The 15,804-nt window shown below is 36.3% G+C and overlaps 1 protein-coding gene across 2 annotated transcripts in view; it reads right to left on the bottom strand.

Moving 5' to 3' along the window:
- The window catches only part of LOC145678465 (beta-hexosaminidase subunit beta-like), a 68,253-nt gene extending 55,037 nt beyond the window's left edge, over nt 1–13,216 (bottom strand). The window contains exon 1 of one of the 2 annotated variants that reach the window (XM_081748631.1): nt 13,006–13,216. In XM_081748631.1, coding sequence (XP_081604757.1) covers nt 13,006–13,191 — 186 coding nt within the window. In that variant the 5' untranslated portion in view covers nt 13,192–13,216. The remainder of the gene's footprint in view (nt 1–13,005) is intronic. The other variant, XM_081748630.1, reaches the window with a different exon arrangement.
- Between the last annotated feature and the right edge of the window lie 2,588 nt (nt 13,217–15,804).

Here is a 15,804-nt window from a genome sequence, read left to right as displayed (position 1 = left end):
ACAATATGAGCTGTATATTTTAAAAGCAATTTTCTTCTGTCTTTTTATTTTATTTAAGGGAAATGAGTTTGACTTTCATTATTCAGTACTTATCTAGCTTCTTTGTCTTTGAAAAATAGCCTGTCAATGTCAACAACCGCCTTATCAAGGACATCATATGGTTTATCTTCTGTCAATTGTTTTTACATTTCTATTCTCTACGTAAATCATCAGGCTCCGATAAACACTTCAAAAACACATTTATGCACATTTGCCATTTTATCAGAAGTAGCAAGTCTTCATAAATTAAAATTTCATGCTTGCAAATAGTTGCTATTACAATTGCGAAAGCCTGAATGATAGCTCTAAAGTCTTTCAGTAACCATGCAATAAAATACTCAAAGCAAGACTAACAAGTAATTCTCTCAGTGGCTTCAGATCGCAATACACCACATGCAAGATAAATACTGGACGAATGATGTGATGGTTCTTGCCAAATACTTATCAAACGCTATTAATTCAACACTCTGGGCTTCAAGAAATAAATTAATACACAATATTGATGATAGCAACAACAAACTTTATTTTAATTCACTACTATCATTAGGTAACGGTATAGGCTATATCGCATCGTAATTAAAGATATATATATATATATATATATATATATATATATATATATATATATATATATATATATATATATATATATATATATATATATATATATATGAAGATGATGTCTTTACAAGGCGTTCGTGTCATGAAATTATAGATAGATAGATAGATACTAACGGTATACAAAGTTATTTTTATAAAGAAACCTAAAGTTTTTTTTTACTTATATTTTTCCAAAGTTAACTACATACTTAACATGAATTATGTTTATAGGAAATTAAATTAATGATTAATAATAATTATGATTTACTCTACTTAATCTAATTTAATAAAAATAACAATGACTCATTATACAAAACTTTCACTAGGCAGCTAGCTAGACAAACATTTCAGTGACGATTGTTTGGGTATCACCCAGTGGATATCCAGAAAGGGAGCGGGAGGCTCGCGCGCCCCTCCATGAGGAGTAAAATATAAGCGCTTGTTCAAAGGCTGTGGAAAAAAAAAAAAAAGTTTTAAGATTTCTCTCAAAAGGTAGATTCATTGCAGAGAATGTATGCGTTTCCAGTTCATGGTAATCCTGGATTCTTTCATGTTGAAGAACATGACTTTTCTCAATGCCGCCTCCAGAAGGGCGGAGATAAATAAGTACTATAAAGCACTGCATTCCACATTTTTAGTTAGCTAACCAAATATCGAAAAATGTCTTAAGTTTATTTTCAGACCTGCGCCTCCCCTCAAAAATTCCTAGATCCGCCCCCGGTGTAGCGTACCTTTTGAAATATTTTCAAACATTCTTTGCATAAGGAACAGTTTTCTCCGCATTCTTTTTCTTCGCCCTTTTACTGAGCGCCCTCGAGTAACTGCTCCACTCGCTCCATTGTTATTACACCACTGACTACAACTACAAACTACAGCTAGAACTAGACTTAAATATAGTGTTTAAATGATTTTGTTGTCAGCTACACTATTGCAATTTTGTTTAAAATGTAAATGCTATTCTAGAAATAAATAGATTATTCCTATCATTTCGTGTGGCTTCCTATATATTTCTGTTTAAAAAAAATAGCAGGGCATAATTTAAAATTTAAACAACAAGCAAAATAACAAAATGAACGTCTTCTGACGAAATTGTATGATACGAATAACAACAGTATTGAAATGATTTAAAAAAAAAAAAAAAAAACTCTCTTACACTGAGAAAAAAAATGTATTTGGTCTAGGAATTAATTCGTGCGGTTGGTACGCACACATTGAAGCTGTAGTACAAACACAAAATACATAAATACATTAAGAAAAATATTGTCCATCGCTAGCCACCACTTTCGTCCATCTGTCAGGCAATTTACGGATTCCGTGGCGAAAGAAGTCCTCATCCTTGGAAGCGATCCAGTCAGAGACCCATGTTTCGATATCTTCTGAAGAAGTAAACCGCTGTCCAATCAAATCGTTGTTCATGCAATCGAACAAGTAGTAGTCCGAAGGAGCAACGTCTGGTGAATACGGCGGGTGGGGTAAAACTTCCCATCCGACATTTTCTAAATAGGTTTTGACCGGTTTTGCGACATGTGGGCGAGCGTTATCATGTTGAACAATAAGTTTATCATGTCTGTTCTCCCATTCTGGTCGTGTTCTGGCCAGAGCTTGCTTAAAACGCATTAATTATCGTCGATAACGTTCTCCATTCATAGTTTCACCCGGTTGCAGCAGCTCATAGTACACCACACCTTTCATATCCCACCATATGCACAGCATAACCTTTGCACAGTGAATATCTCGTTTTGGTTGTGATGGACCTGGTTCACCTGGTTTCACCCAGGCCTTTTTTCGTTTAGGGTTCTCGTAATGGATCCACTTCTCATCACTCGTAATAATTCGATGCAGAAACCCCTTTCTGCTCTGTCGTTGAAGCAGCAATTCGCAAATGGTTTTTCGTCTTTCAACGTCTCTGTCTTTCAATTCATGTGGAACCCAATGTGACATCTTTTGAATCATTCCCATGGCTTTCAAGCGTTTGGAGACTGTTGTTTGATCAACGTCTAATGCTGCTGCAAGTTGTTCCTGCGTTTGACACGAATCCTGCTCGAGCAATGCTGTCAATTCTTCGTCTTGAAATTTTTTTGGCTGTCCAGCTCGCTCTTGGTCTGCCAAGCCGAAATCACCACTTCTAAACCGTGCAAACCACTTCTGACACGTTCGCTCAGCTAGAGCATGGTCACCATACACTTCCACCAAAATACGATGACTTTCAGTCGCACTTTTCTGCATGTTAAAGTAATGCAGCAGGACACCCCGCAAAAACACTTTATCAGGCACAAATTGCGCCATGTTCACTTAACTACAAACTGGTGTTGTTGACGCTTTAATCCACTGCCCTATACTACGAACGATACGCGATGACAGGGGTTTGCAACACATGTGTGGATACACGGAACTGTGGGACGCTCCGTTCGTTGCGCCATCTCTTGTCCACCCGCACGAATTAATTCCTAGACCAAATAGGTGGCTTACTTAAAAAGATAGGTTACATACGTAATTCCTGTAGTTTTTGGACAACGTACAGCAGACGTATAACTGAAAACACAAGTTTTATAATACTTTCTGTATAAGTGTTCCATCTATACGTACTTTCCGTATGAAACAATGTAGGCGGTCAGGGATCTCACATACAAATGGATGTATATAACATATAGCTGACGAAGGTAACATAAGTATATGTATGTAATATACGGAAAACTGTTAGATGTCAGACATCCTGCAACGGCATGATGTAACATCTAAGGGCAGTGCCTATGTAGCATACAGATAACATGTGCTCCGTCAGTGGCGGCTAATGTTAGTGTTGCAGCGTTGCGCAACGACCAAAATATTTCAAGAAAAAAATATCAATAGTAGTAAAGAACAGAAAAAATACTTTTTAATACTCGAATATATACACTTTAAATAACATTTTTTACTTCTGTAACTGTCCGTTCCGTTCATCTGTTTTAAAAAGCGAAAAATAATCTGTCACAGGCAGCGAATATACAACGACCAGATTCCTTCAGCGCGGCAATTGGAGCGAAAGTTAAGTCTCTTTTCCCTTATCTCAGAAGTTAAAGGGACTGGTCGTTGCAGTGCGTCTGCAACACAGCACGGTTTCCAGTGAACGAGAAGGTTTTTCGCGCTAAATAAGATTTCTGAATTTTATTTCACTAGCAATTAACAAATGGAATTTGTTTTTATGCATTCATTTTTTTTTAATTACAGGACCATACTGAAGGAAATCAATATAATGCCAATTTAAAAAAGTGATTGAAGAATTACAAAATAAGAAAGAAAATATCTAGTACAGCAGAAAATAAATGAAAGTAGACCCGCATTTACAAGTTAATTCTTAACTTATATTGATAATGAAGGCTTCTTCCACAGTAATTTATGATTCAAATATTAATAAGTCAGTATGTAGAATCGCCCCCTCGATCTGCGGATAGTATTTTAGTCACATAAAACTGTATGATGGAGAACGCCACATTGAATTTCTGCAATGCTCAGGGGCGTATCCACGAGGGGGGGGGGCACCGGGTCCGGACCTCCCCAAAATTTCAAAACTTGACTAACTTTTGTAGACTTTCGTAACGAACTATATTCGTTTAACAGAGAAACGATTGATGTAGGCTAAATATTTTATTTTACGCCTCATCATGTACTCTCTCTTTTCTTAAAAACAATCGTTCTATCATTTTTTTGCTACGAATATAGGTGACAGTAATTTAGAATTACTTATCGTCTTTTCGGATTTCATAGACGTATCGAACCCCTCCCAACACACATTTCTGTGTGGAAAACTGGCAGTGCTGTTTGTTTTGATGTTCTTAGACTTTTACCTTCTGTTAGGTATACATGCTGATCCTACGTCTGGCGGGTTTCGAGGTTTCCTTTCCAGAACATATGACATTGATAAGCATTGTTTCGTCTCATGTGGAAGTATATTGTGTTCATCGTGCATTGCGTAACAACCAAGACGGATGATTTGGAATCTAGTTTTTTCTTTTATGCACATGTGTGTATTGATGTATTAATATGTGACATTCGGAATTCATACACCAGTACCTTTTTTTGTATCAACTGTTTTGGTTTTTAATTATTAGATTTAATTTTATTTTGTGTGCTTTAATTCTGTAAATAACCTACAAATTCTGAATGAATTGTATACCGTGACTTCTGTAAATAACTTACAAAAAACATTGACCAGCTTTCAACTGAGGAAAAACTTGCAATTAAGGCTTAGACAAAACAAACAAAGGACAATTCAGGAGTGTTTAAAAAAATCCAGTTTAAATTTACAGGATGTTTTATGGCAGTAATGTTGTTTGCACTAGATACATTTCCTCAATTTATTTTAAATTTTCCTGGATAAACTGTGAATAAAGTGTGTTCAATGGACATTTTTTATAACACTAATCTCTGTTACGAACTCTCTTCAATCAACGCTGAAGAGGAATTCGGATCACTGTCAGGGACTGAGTTTGCTAGAATGAATCGTTCGCAATAATCTAGAAAAAAATATTTAGTGAATCTACAAAGCTTCTGAAATTAATATTAACTGTACCTATGGCGTCAGCAAAAGACGAAAAGTATTTTTCTACATGAAAAAGAATTGACACTTTCAAGGAATTGAATGTCCTAAGAAAGGTTATCACCATTGGTTTTGCTTTCCATCGAAAAAGACCTGACAATAAGAATACCAGAGTTCAACCAGCATGTATTAGACATATTTGCTCCATTTAAAGAGAGGGGAATGAACTTACTAATTAATTAAGGTGATTAATCGGATAAAATGTTCTGCATTTTTTTATTTTTTAAAAACAGAATTGTATTTAATTTCTCCTGTCACATAGCATTTGCATCTAAAGTTATGCTGATTAGTCAATGAGTCCACTTTATATCTTCTGTCTCATCGTTCGTACTGCAACGCCCGAAACCACCATCCACAATCCACCAGCCGCCACTGTGCTCCGTACTGATTTCTATAGTAATCAAGAGGATACTGTATATTTGTACAATATACCGCTGTCCGGAGAATGGATTTTTCTCTGTGTAGTCAAAGCACATTTATACGTCCTTTGTGTATGTGTGTGTGTGTGTGTGTAAGTGTATGTGTGGGTGTGTGTGCGGATGTGTAGCACCTATATGGGGGCTGTGGATGTTGTGAATGGAGAGAATATTTTGGTGAAAGAAAGGAGTTCTCTATGTTCATGAACGAACTTATTGCGTGCAAGGCTACACTAGGAATCTGTACATATGGCACATTTCCGTTTTTTTGTGTTCTTTTTTCCTTTCTTTTTTCTTTCTTTTTTTTTCTTTTTTTTTAACTGTATGCATTATGTTGAATGATGCTTTACAGTAGCTATAACTGGTAAAGATCATAGGCAACAAATATTCAAGGACCTGGATCTTCAAATGAATCTTTATTTCATCTACTGCCAAGACAGCAAAATTAAAATAATACGTTAGAAATCTGATACACATAATTAATCGGAAGTCTCATAGAACGGCTATGTCCGTCCATCTGTCTGTCTCTCAATAGGGATAGGAGCAAAATGATGAGATATATCAAGCAGTTCCTCGGGATGGATACAGCGTCCAAAAATCGGTTCAGCTTCTATCCAAACAGGAAGTAGTTGAAATTAACCATTTCCGATTTTAGCATTGATCGCCGTAGAACAAAACGACAACAAATAGCGACAAGCGGTTTTTCAGAATCGATTCAGCGTCTGAAGAAAACCCATCTCTCTGTTAAAATGGAAATGAGGGCCACGGTGGCTCAGTGGTAGAGAGTTCAGCTCTAGTACATGATGTTCTTGGTTCGATCCCAGCTCGCGCCAAGAGAACTTTGTGGTGGACAAGCATCGTGTGCATGGGTTTCTCGTGGTTCTCCCGTTTCCTTCTACTTTCTTCATTCCACCATTTCCTCCATTTCTCATCATCACCATCTCCTTTAGCTTAGTTGGCAAAAGCCGTGGACGTAAAACTTAAAGATTTCATTTCATTTAATTTAAACCGGAAATGATATACATTTACTACTTCCGTTTTCAAAATAGATCTCCATAGAGCAAGATACGTGAAGGATACCGAGAAGTAGTTTACTAGAATAGATTTAGCATCTCAATAATAGGTTCCATCTAGTCCCTTAATCCTCTCTACTCAAATCAGAAGCCAGAGAAAGTTTTCTGCAATCGATTAATGTCCCGAGAACATATTCCATCTTCACACTATTCTCTCTTCTAAAACTGGAAGTGATAGAAACCTATTACTACTACCTGTTTCAGCATTAATCTACGTACAGCTAAATTGGTAGACAGGGAGGAGCAGTAATCTTGGAAGGGATTCATCGTCCAAAGAATAGATCCTGTCAACTCCATTAACACTCCTTTTAAACCGGAAGTGGTAGAAATGAACCATTTCTGGTTTTAACGTTGATCGCCATTGAGTAAAAATTGTAATAGATAGGAAAAAGCAGTTTCTTGATATAGATTCAGTACTGCAAGAATACGAGGTTCGTAAACTCTACACTCTTTTCACGCTCTCCCTTCTTCCTGCTCGTTGCTCGTGTGTGTTATTTGTCTGGTCCTTTCTGTGATTTCAGATGCATCGCTGAAATCTCGAATCTTCAATAATAATAATAATAATAATAATAATAATAATAATAATAATAATAATAATAATAATAATAATAATAATAATAATAATAATAATAATAATAATAATAATAATAATAATAATAATAATAGTAACAATAATAATACAAAATAATGGACAAGGACAAATGTTCTTAAGAGACATACGTCGCACAGAAACAGGAACTGAACTCCATCATGACACTGATTTGCCGTCCCGGCCCATTTTAAATTTCAAGACTTGCTCTTCAAGTTTAAGTTTCGCTTTAAAGTAAACTGCGAATAATTGTCATGTATTCTTAAAATTTCTGAAAAATGTCCCGATTTCACGCTCTAAATATATGGTAGCCTAATCAGTGATGAAACTAGACATTTGGTGCCCCGGGCAAATTTTGCAATTAGCACTCCCTTTATCTACATCTATTAACACAAAGATTAGTTTGCTGGCACCCGGGGAAACTGCCCCGGTTGCCTCCTCTTGTTTCAATCTGGTCGTAGTTCAATTATTTTTGGTTACTTTTCCATTGAGCTCTAAAACTGAGTAATGAATTTGCCTTTACTTCATTGAAATGATAAAGTGAACACTGCTTGAAGCAAATAGAGAAAATATGTTTTTCTTTTCCTAATATGAAACAGTGTTAGAACAGACATTTCAGTCGGGATTCCTTACAGCAAAATAAGTACACGTGGCCCTTTTTTTCTTTTTTTCGTTTAGGTATGGTGGACCCGGGTTCGATTCCCGGCGGGAGCTCTGTGGTTCGGATTCCACGTTAAACAGTAGGTCCACGTCTCATTTAGCCTCGCTTCTGAAAGGGATGCCAAATTGAAATAAATAAAATTCAATCTTTCCTTCGTTTGTTTACCTTCTCCAGTTTTCAGAATTTGACGTGAATTCAAATACACAAACACTTCACACCCACACCGAATGACCAAAACTTAGCGGTAGAACATCAACTTAAGATTTGGAAGATGGCGTGATCGATTCCTCGTGGATAAATATATCGACTTAGGAGTTCACCAAGATTCTTCTTTGGTGTCCCTACGGTAATTTTTATGGTCCAATTGACTCATTTCCCTCATTTGTATCCTCTGAGCCTCGGATGTTTCAAAGCCTTAAAATAAATTCAAATGTAGTTGAAGTAACTTAAAACGCGACTATCCTGTAGTCGATGCTATATTAATATTGTTAGTTTTGAGATTAGATTTAAAGGAGGATATTAATTGGTATATCCTATTGAAAATTCTTGTCCCCACTGATTTACTGTTCTGCATAATTCCTACAATGTAATTTTCTCAGAAATACTTAAGCATATTTTGACAAAGAACAAATATAAATCTGCGATAAAATTGGGTATTCACTAACTGGACTCACTAAATGGAGTATCTCTGGACTAGTCCCACTAATTCCTGATATCTCTCTGATTACATAACCAGGGCTCGCGAGTAACTACCACTTTCATACAAAATTACATTACTGCCGCTACCAGGTGTATCATCTCGGTACCTTACCTGATGGTTAGTAATCAGGAAATCGTAACCCTGTCTCTGTGATAAACTTCGGAATTTCTCTATGTAGTAGCATTTTTGGGATTAAGCCACAGTTGAAATCGTTTTTAAAACACTTCTGAACGATTTATTTACAAAGAATTATTGATTTTACTACATTTCCCCAGGCTTTAGTTAGTAGTATAAGTCCACCAAGCACTGGTTCCGTTTTACTGGAGGCCGCTAGTACAACTTGTTAATATAGTAGCTGAAGGTTTCTACAGAGTAGCCAACGGCCAAGAGCGTTAGGAAATTAGACATACTAGGAATAAGACCAGAAGGTAGTCGAGAGGGAGAATCAGTATCTGTAGGAAATGGTAGGTGTTGGTAGTATTCAGCATCTTAATTTTCTCAAACGAAACCAGAGAGGAAGAGTATTTTAGAAATAATAAAACCTTTTGCTCTCTTCTTTTACTGTATATTAAACAAGACGGCTCGATATTGAGATTCTTTGATAATAATAATACCAAATTACTTAATGAGTGCTATGCATTTGTTCTATGTCGCCATAATCAAAGGAAATTAATTACTTAGTTTACGAATTATAATAAGCAGTGTATGAAGACTTCTTTCGTCCAACGCAAGTGTAATATTTTACTGCAGTGTAGGGGAAAGTGGGGGAATTGTGCGCATCTAAGCCAAATACGTTCGTGTGGTGTGGTGTTGACAATGAGGACAAGGAAATAGTAATTATCTGAATAGATTCTTTCTCCACTGTACCGTCAATACTGTAATATTAGTTTAGGTCTATAATTAAACATAGGAAAATGATACTGCAATAAAACAAGATATGTGTGTGCTCGCAAGGTTCTACGCTATGGGGTAATTGTGCGCAGAAGGTTGGATAATGGTGCGCAGCAAATCGGGAGATCCGAAGGTTCATGAAAACACGAATGCAGTTGTAATTTACACTTAATTAACATTAGTCTAAAATAGTAGTCAAGTAAACCAGGAAATATGTTGATAATAGGTCTTTTTTAACAAACGTTTTTCCCAACTTCCGGTAATCCTGTTCAAAGTTGTTCCCTCAGGCTGCCTCACTCTAACATCAAGGTGTCACTGTAGGAATCCATATAGCCAGTCCTTTCCTGCTAACCCTACGTCTTTGTTAACATTATTCTTTATTTTCATCTCTTCAGCATATCGAAATGCCACACGCCTTAGCTCTTTCGATGTCAAGCCATAAAATACTTTACTCAGAGTAAACAGATACCGCCTTATGCAGAGTCGTTTTGACGTACGATTAGTGTCATACTAGCGTCCTGACTACTGCAGGAAATATACGTTAGTCGAACTCTTTAGTATGGCAATAATCACGTATCAAAACGACTCTGCATAAGGTTCATAGTCTCTTACTTCTAACTCTTCTTCTTTGGAAAGGACTGAATGCCTACCTAATCTTGATACTGATGGCCGGTTTAGTATCAAGTATTTTCTCAATGTTCATTCTGATATGTTATAATAACTTCCTACTTCTCTATTTTTTTTTATGCGATCGTTCCGTATTGCATGAACAGCACACTGAGAAAAATCCGTTCTCCGGAGAGCAGTATATTGTACAAATATACGGTATCATCTTGGTTACTACAGAAATCAGTACGGAGCATACGTTATCCGTATGCAACATATGCACTTCCCTTAGATGTTTTATCATGCCGTTGCAGGATGTCTGACATCTAACAGTTTTCTGTATATCACGTGCAAATCTTATGCTACATTCCTCAGCTCTATGTTATATACGTCCATTTGTATTATGTGAAATCCTGACCGCCTATATTGTTTCATACGGAAAGTACGTATAGATGGAACACTTACACGGAAAGTATTATAAAACATGCGTTTTCAGTTATACGTCTGCTGTACGTTAAGTCCAAAAACTACAGGAATTACGCATGTAAGCTATCTTTTTAAGTACGCCACCTACAATTTTTTCTTAGTCGTTTTAGCAAAGTTTCTTGCGAATAGGAATTCTTTTGATGTTTTCCTAATGTACTTGCGCGGCTTCTGTGATGAAAAATGATTAAGAATAAACTTAAAACTTTTTCCACAATATTTGAATGCGTCGGGGAATCATGGGCATTTGCACACACCATTACCCCATACGTACCGTCGAAATAAACTGTATTCGCAACAATGGGACATTGAACGACAGGGCAACCTCATTATAGTATGTTCTACAGGAAGGAAATTCCTTTTGCACTATACGTACTTTATTGTCATAAGTTTCATAATGTAGGATTACCCCCTTATTTTTCAGAGCTCGTAAATAACAACAAACGTAGGAATTTTCTTCCGTCGCGTCTACTCATGAACACTGAACGCACTGGGCCGTGTCTGCAGTGTTTCACCTGGAAGCATCTAGGAACCAACACCTTACTGGAGTCCCTAATGATATTCCAAATATGAGAAATTGAGGTGCGCACGATTACCCGCCGCGCACGGTTCCCGCACTTCGCCCTATGCTATTTGTAAGTAAACATCTCAAATTTTAATTTGACTTTCAGCATTGAAGCGATAGAAAATACCGACTGTTTTTTTTTTGTTTTGTTTCTTTGTCGAAAACAAAGAAGGTAACCAGATAAGGAGAGGTTTATGGGAACGTTCAGGTGGCGAGTTGAATGCATGCACCCTACAGATTTCGATTAATTAGATCTTGCTGTACCTAGTACAAACATAAACCAGCCTGGAGCTATTTTACTCGGAACGCAGATTATTGAAACATGCGGTACTCTGCAGTTGGTAAGTGTGTTGTCGTGAGATGTTTCGGTAGTAGTTTCCGTTTGTCGGTACCTAGAGTCACGAACTCACCGTTTGTCTATGTAACTCCGTGTGTGGGGACCACTAGGGGGGCCAAGAATTTGAGTAAGGGGGCCTGGCCCTCCCTTGGCTCCGCCACTGTGTTGGAAATATGTTGTTTTCAACTTAAAATGGTGGATTTTATCCAATCGAATCAGTCGTTTGGCTCCACACTAGTAAAGGACCTAGATGTTAAAAAAAACGCAACGTTGTCAGTTCGCAGGCTGTTCTAACGAAACTTAAGTGGATGTAAAAATGACGCCAGGAAGGTGCACATTGTAATGTGAGGGAACATAGAACACCTCGAATATTTTTCCCAACAATGCTATATTGTACGTATGGTGAGGGCCCAAGAGAACTGCCTGCTGAGCTGGAAATGTTGCTTTCTTCATTAATCATAGGGTGTCTTGAAAGCTTGGAGCCCAAACGCCTGGTACAATTATAACAATTATATCATTTTAAATTGAAAGCCACTAATTTCTAATAACTACTCTTTCCTCCCAACTTTTCCTATCTTTAGATAGAACAGAGTTAGCATATGGCCCCAAACTTTTAATTCAGCCGTATATTTAAAGAAAAAGAATGCAAAATTTTCTTCCTATGACACAACTTTCTAGCGATTCCTCTTTTAAAAAAAATGTATTCTGAGATTTCTTAGACTCAGCGGATTCGGACGAAAAAAAAATGGCATAATTGATTCTTTAAGACGAAGTTAAGAAAGAAGAGAGTTGGAAACTCTTCTTTTGGTTATATAATTTCTCGGTTTAGACTTTTTCTTCACACATCCTCCTAAAATAAATAACCAATTTCACCCTCATATCAAATTCCAATGTCGTGGCTGCGGTGACTCAGTGGTAGAGAATTCACCTGTGGTGCTTGCGGTTACAGGTACGATCCCAGCCTCCGCCAAGTGAACTTTGTGGCGGACAAACACCGTGTGCGTGGGTTTCCTCGGGGTTCTCCCGTTTCCTTTCACTTCCTTCATTCCACCATTACATTCATTTCTCACCATTAGCATCTCCTTTAGCCTAGCCGCCTTAAGGGTGGGACGTCAAACTTCAAATTTTCATTTCAACGTATAAAGAATAATTTTCGAATGCTATTCGTGATCTGATCTGTCAATTAACGTGTTATCTGATTGTTATCCATATACTCGTTATCCAGATATCTCTCATCGGGACTTCTATCATTCCTGCTCTCTGTGCCAATATCTTAGACAATGTTTGCTTTTAATGTTAATATGGTACAAAGATAAAGATTAGAACTTTAAGACTGTTGCATCACTTCCTTCTTTTGAAAATTAAAGGTTGTAGGATGTGGATTACTAAGTCACTTAATCATGTTATGAAACATACAACTTCAAAGTATACAGAACTAGAAAAAAATATTTTCGAGCGTATCTACTCACTGTGAATTGAAAAGTTGACGGTCGCACTATGAGATATCCATCGTATATTTCCCTTAACTGTGGTTTCGGCCATGGTTCGCCTTTCGTAGCAGAAGCGACAGGACCAAATCTCTGACTTACGCTGTCACTGACAAATAACGCTAGACAGAGACAGCTAGCGACGAACACATGTGTAGCGAAAGCCATCGTTGTCGCGACTGAATGAGGAAAAGTCTACTGCGCAAGACCGGGAATGTAATGCTATCGACCCTTATCTGCCACTCTTAAGTGCTTTAAAAGATAAAAGCGGTCGAAAATAATTGCTGTTACGTATTCAGTACACAGTCCTTATGGCAATACTTAAATTCGCTTTTTCACATATTGTAACATTCACAGACAAAAATAAAATATAGGTAATTAGTGTCAGCCATAGCCTGTAATTAAATTTGACATTGAGTTTTTTCTTTTAGTTTTATTGTTGTGCATTTATTACATATAATCTAACACTAAAATATGAAGCAAATTTTCTTTCCTTTTCTTATTTAAAACCAAAATTACCAAAGCATATTTTTATCGAAATTGTACCATTGAAATAACCTGCTCACTGTGTATAACAGAAAAATAACTTTGTTTTACTTGGCTGGTCTTTATAACATTAAAAAATAATATTAATGGACGCATAGAGAGTCAGTGGTAAAGATCCTGGTTTGATACCAGGTCAAGTGGGTTCATGGTAGATATAATCGTCTCTGTGGGTTTTCTCGAGGTTTTCCTGTTTCTTCCCTCATTATCATTCCAATCATTTCATAATCATCAACTTCCATCAACCTTTCGTCGGACGTAAAATTAGCAATTCCATTTCAATAATAATAATAATAATAATAATAATAATAATAATAATAATAATAATAATAATAATAATAATAATAATAATAATAATAATAATAATAATAATAATGTTTTTATGAAATGAAATTATTTGTTTTTAGTTTAATGTTCCACGTTTGTGCCTTTTAGGCTAAACGATTATTGAAAGTGAATAATTGTGAAGATATGTTTTGTCGTCTCTCACCAGAAGCGCACGTGCTAATTAGTATTTAATGCTAACATAATTTAACCTCTTGACTGTCTCAAGAGCATAAATAGCTACATCCATGGGCACCCGAAGGGGAGCAGGGGGCCACCCCCCTGGCTCACAAAATAGTCTGGCGGTGTTTTCTGAAAAGGGGCCTAGAAATTGAGTTAGGGGTTACAACATGTAACCGAGTGCCTACTGATATATTTTGATTTGTGGGTCCCTAGGGAACATGAAACGGCTTGTTGGCATTCTTGAATATCAAAAATTCCGTCAGAAGCCGCCATTTTGTAAAATGATGGCAGTTGTCAGAAAAACACTACTTTATCTCTAAATATATATGAAAGGCGCTCAATCTATTCATATTGAGTATATGTTTGTATAATATGACATTGTATAAGTTAGGACAAATTATTAGAAATGTGATACTAGGACGTATAAAGTATATTCTCAATATGGCGGCCAAGAACTTTCAAAATGGTCATTGTATTTTTACTTATTAACCTAGCCAAATTTGATATCAAACAATATGTTTAAAGGGATGCAAAATTCAATAAAAATGTTTAAAATGAAGCAAAAAAAAAAAAAAAAAAAAAAAATGTGAAACAAGATTATGAATATTTGTTCATCAATTTAAAATTATGCACTCAGTTAAAATCCTCACATGTTGCACTACTGACTTAATTTCAAATAAAAGTCTTTGTTTCTCCGAAATCGCTACTATAGCACTGTGTAATAATCGTATCAGTGAAGCCATATCTAGCATCTTGATGCTAGATCTAGCATAATTCACATGCATTTAGCATCTAGCATCTTGACTTTAGCATCTTGGCCGAATCTAGCATAATTTCACTCTTACTTCTGGAAAACAAAAAAAGAGCGAAAATTTAGATGGTTCAAGGACCATCGGGAATTATTCTTTTTAGTTAAAGCGATGGTTGGAGCAATGAAACCAGTTAGTATTTCCGCTGTTGTAATTTATTGTTGAATTCAGAGAAATGTTCAAAAATAACAAAACGTGACTCTGCGAAACATGTTTACTTACCCATAGTTTTATTACTGTCAACTAAAACCTGAATGTGTGGTTATCTGAGATGTTTCTGTCCCTTTCAATTTACTGCTTGAGAGGGCAGGGATATGAGCGTCAGAGGGCTGTGTCGGAAGCGGCATATTTTGTGTAGCCTATATTTCTTAAAATGTTATCCATTCACAAAATATAAATTCGACCTTCCTCTCCGGACGGCATCCCTCAAAACGTGAAAGGCTAAATGGCCTTAGATGCCGAAAGCCCAGAAATCTAAATCCTAGAATGTGCCATTTACCAATTTATTTCATAATTACTCCTGACAACGTCATATTAGCTTTGTATATACATGAATACAGTTAAAACACTTCATTAAAATAATGAAGATAAGCAGAGGTGGGTCTTTAAAATTAGTTGGGAAAAATAGTTTGAAAATCTGGCATAATTTACAAAACTCTAGCATAATTCAGACCCGTGTTCGGCATCGTCGCGAATCTCGAGTGTGGCAACCCTGAATCGTATGCATGAAAACAGTGAAATATTAATAACATGACTCAAATGAGAGCAGATACAGAATCTACACGTAATAGTTAGTCCATAAGTATAGATTGTCACTTTACTATTATATAATTATCTTGAATATTAAAGTTCTTTATGTTTTAATTTATTTTCAGGTTCAATATTCTTAATTGAAGATGGAACCAGCTATTGTTTTATCTTC

This window comes from Thermobia domestica, chromosome 2, assembly GCF_964235325.1.
Source record: "Thermobia domestica chromosome 2, izTheDome1.hap1.1, whole genome shotgun sequence".
In the NCBI taxonomy this organism is placed as follows: Eukaryota; Metazoa; Arthropoda; class Insecta; order Zygentoma; family Lepismatidae; genus Thermobia; species Thermobia domestica.
Note: the sequence above shows the minus strand (reverse complement) of the source record. Positions and strands in the feature narration are given on the sequence as shown.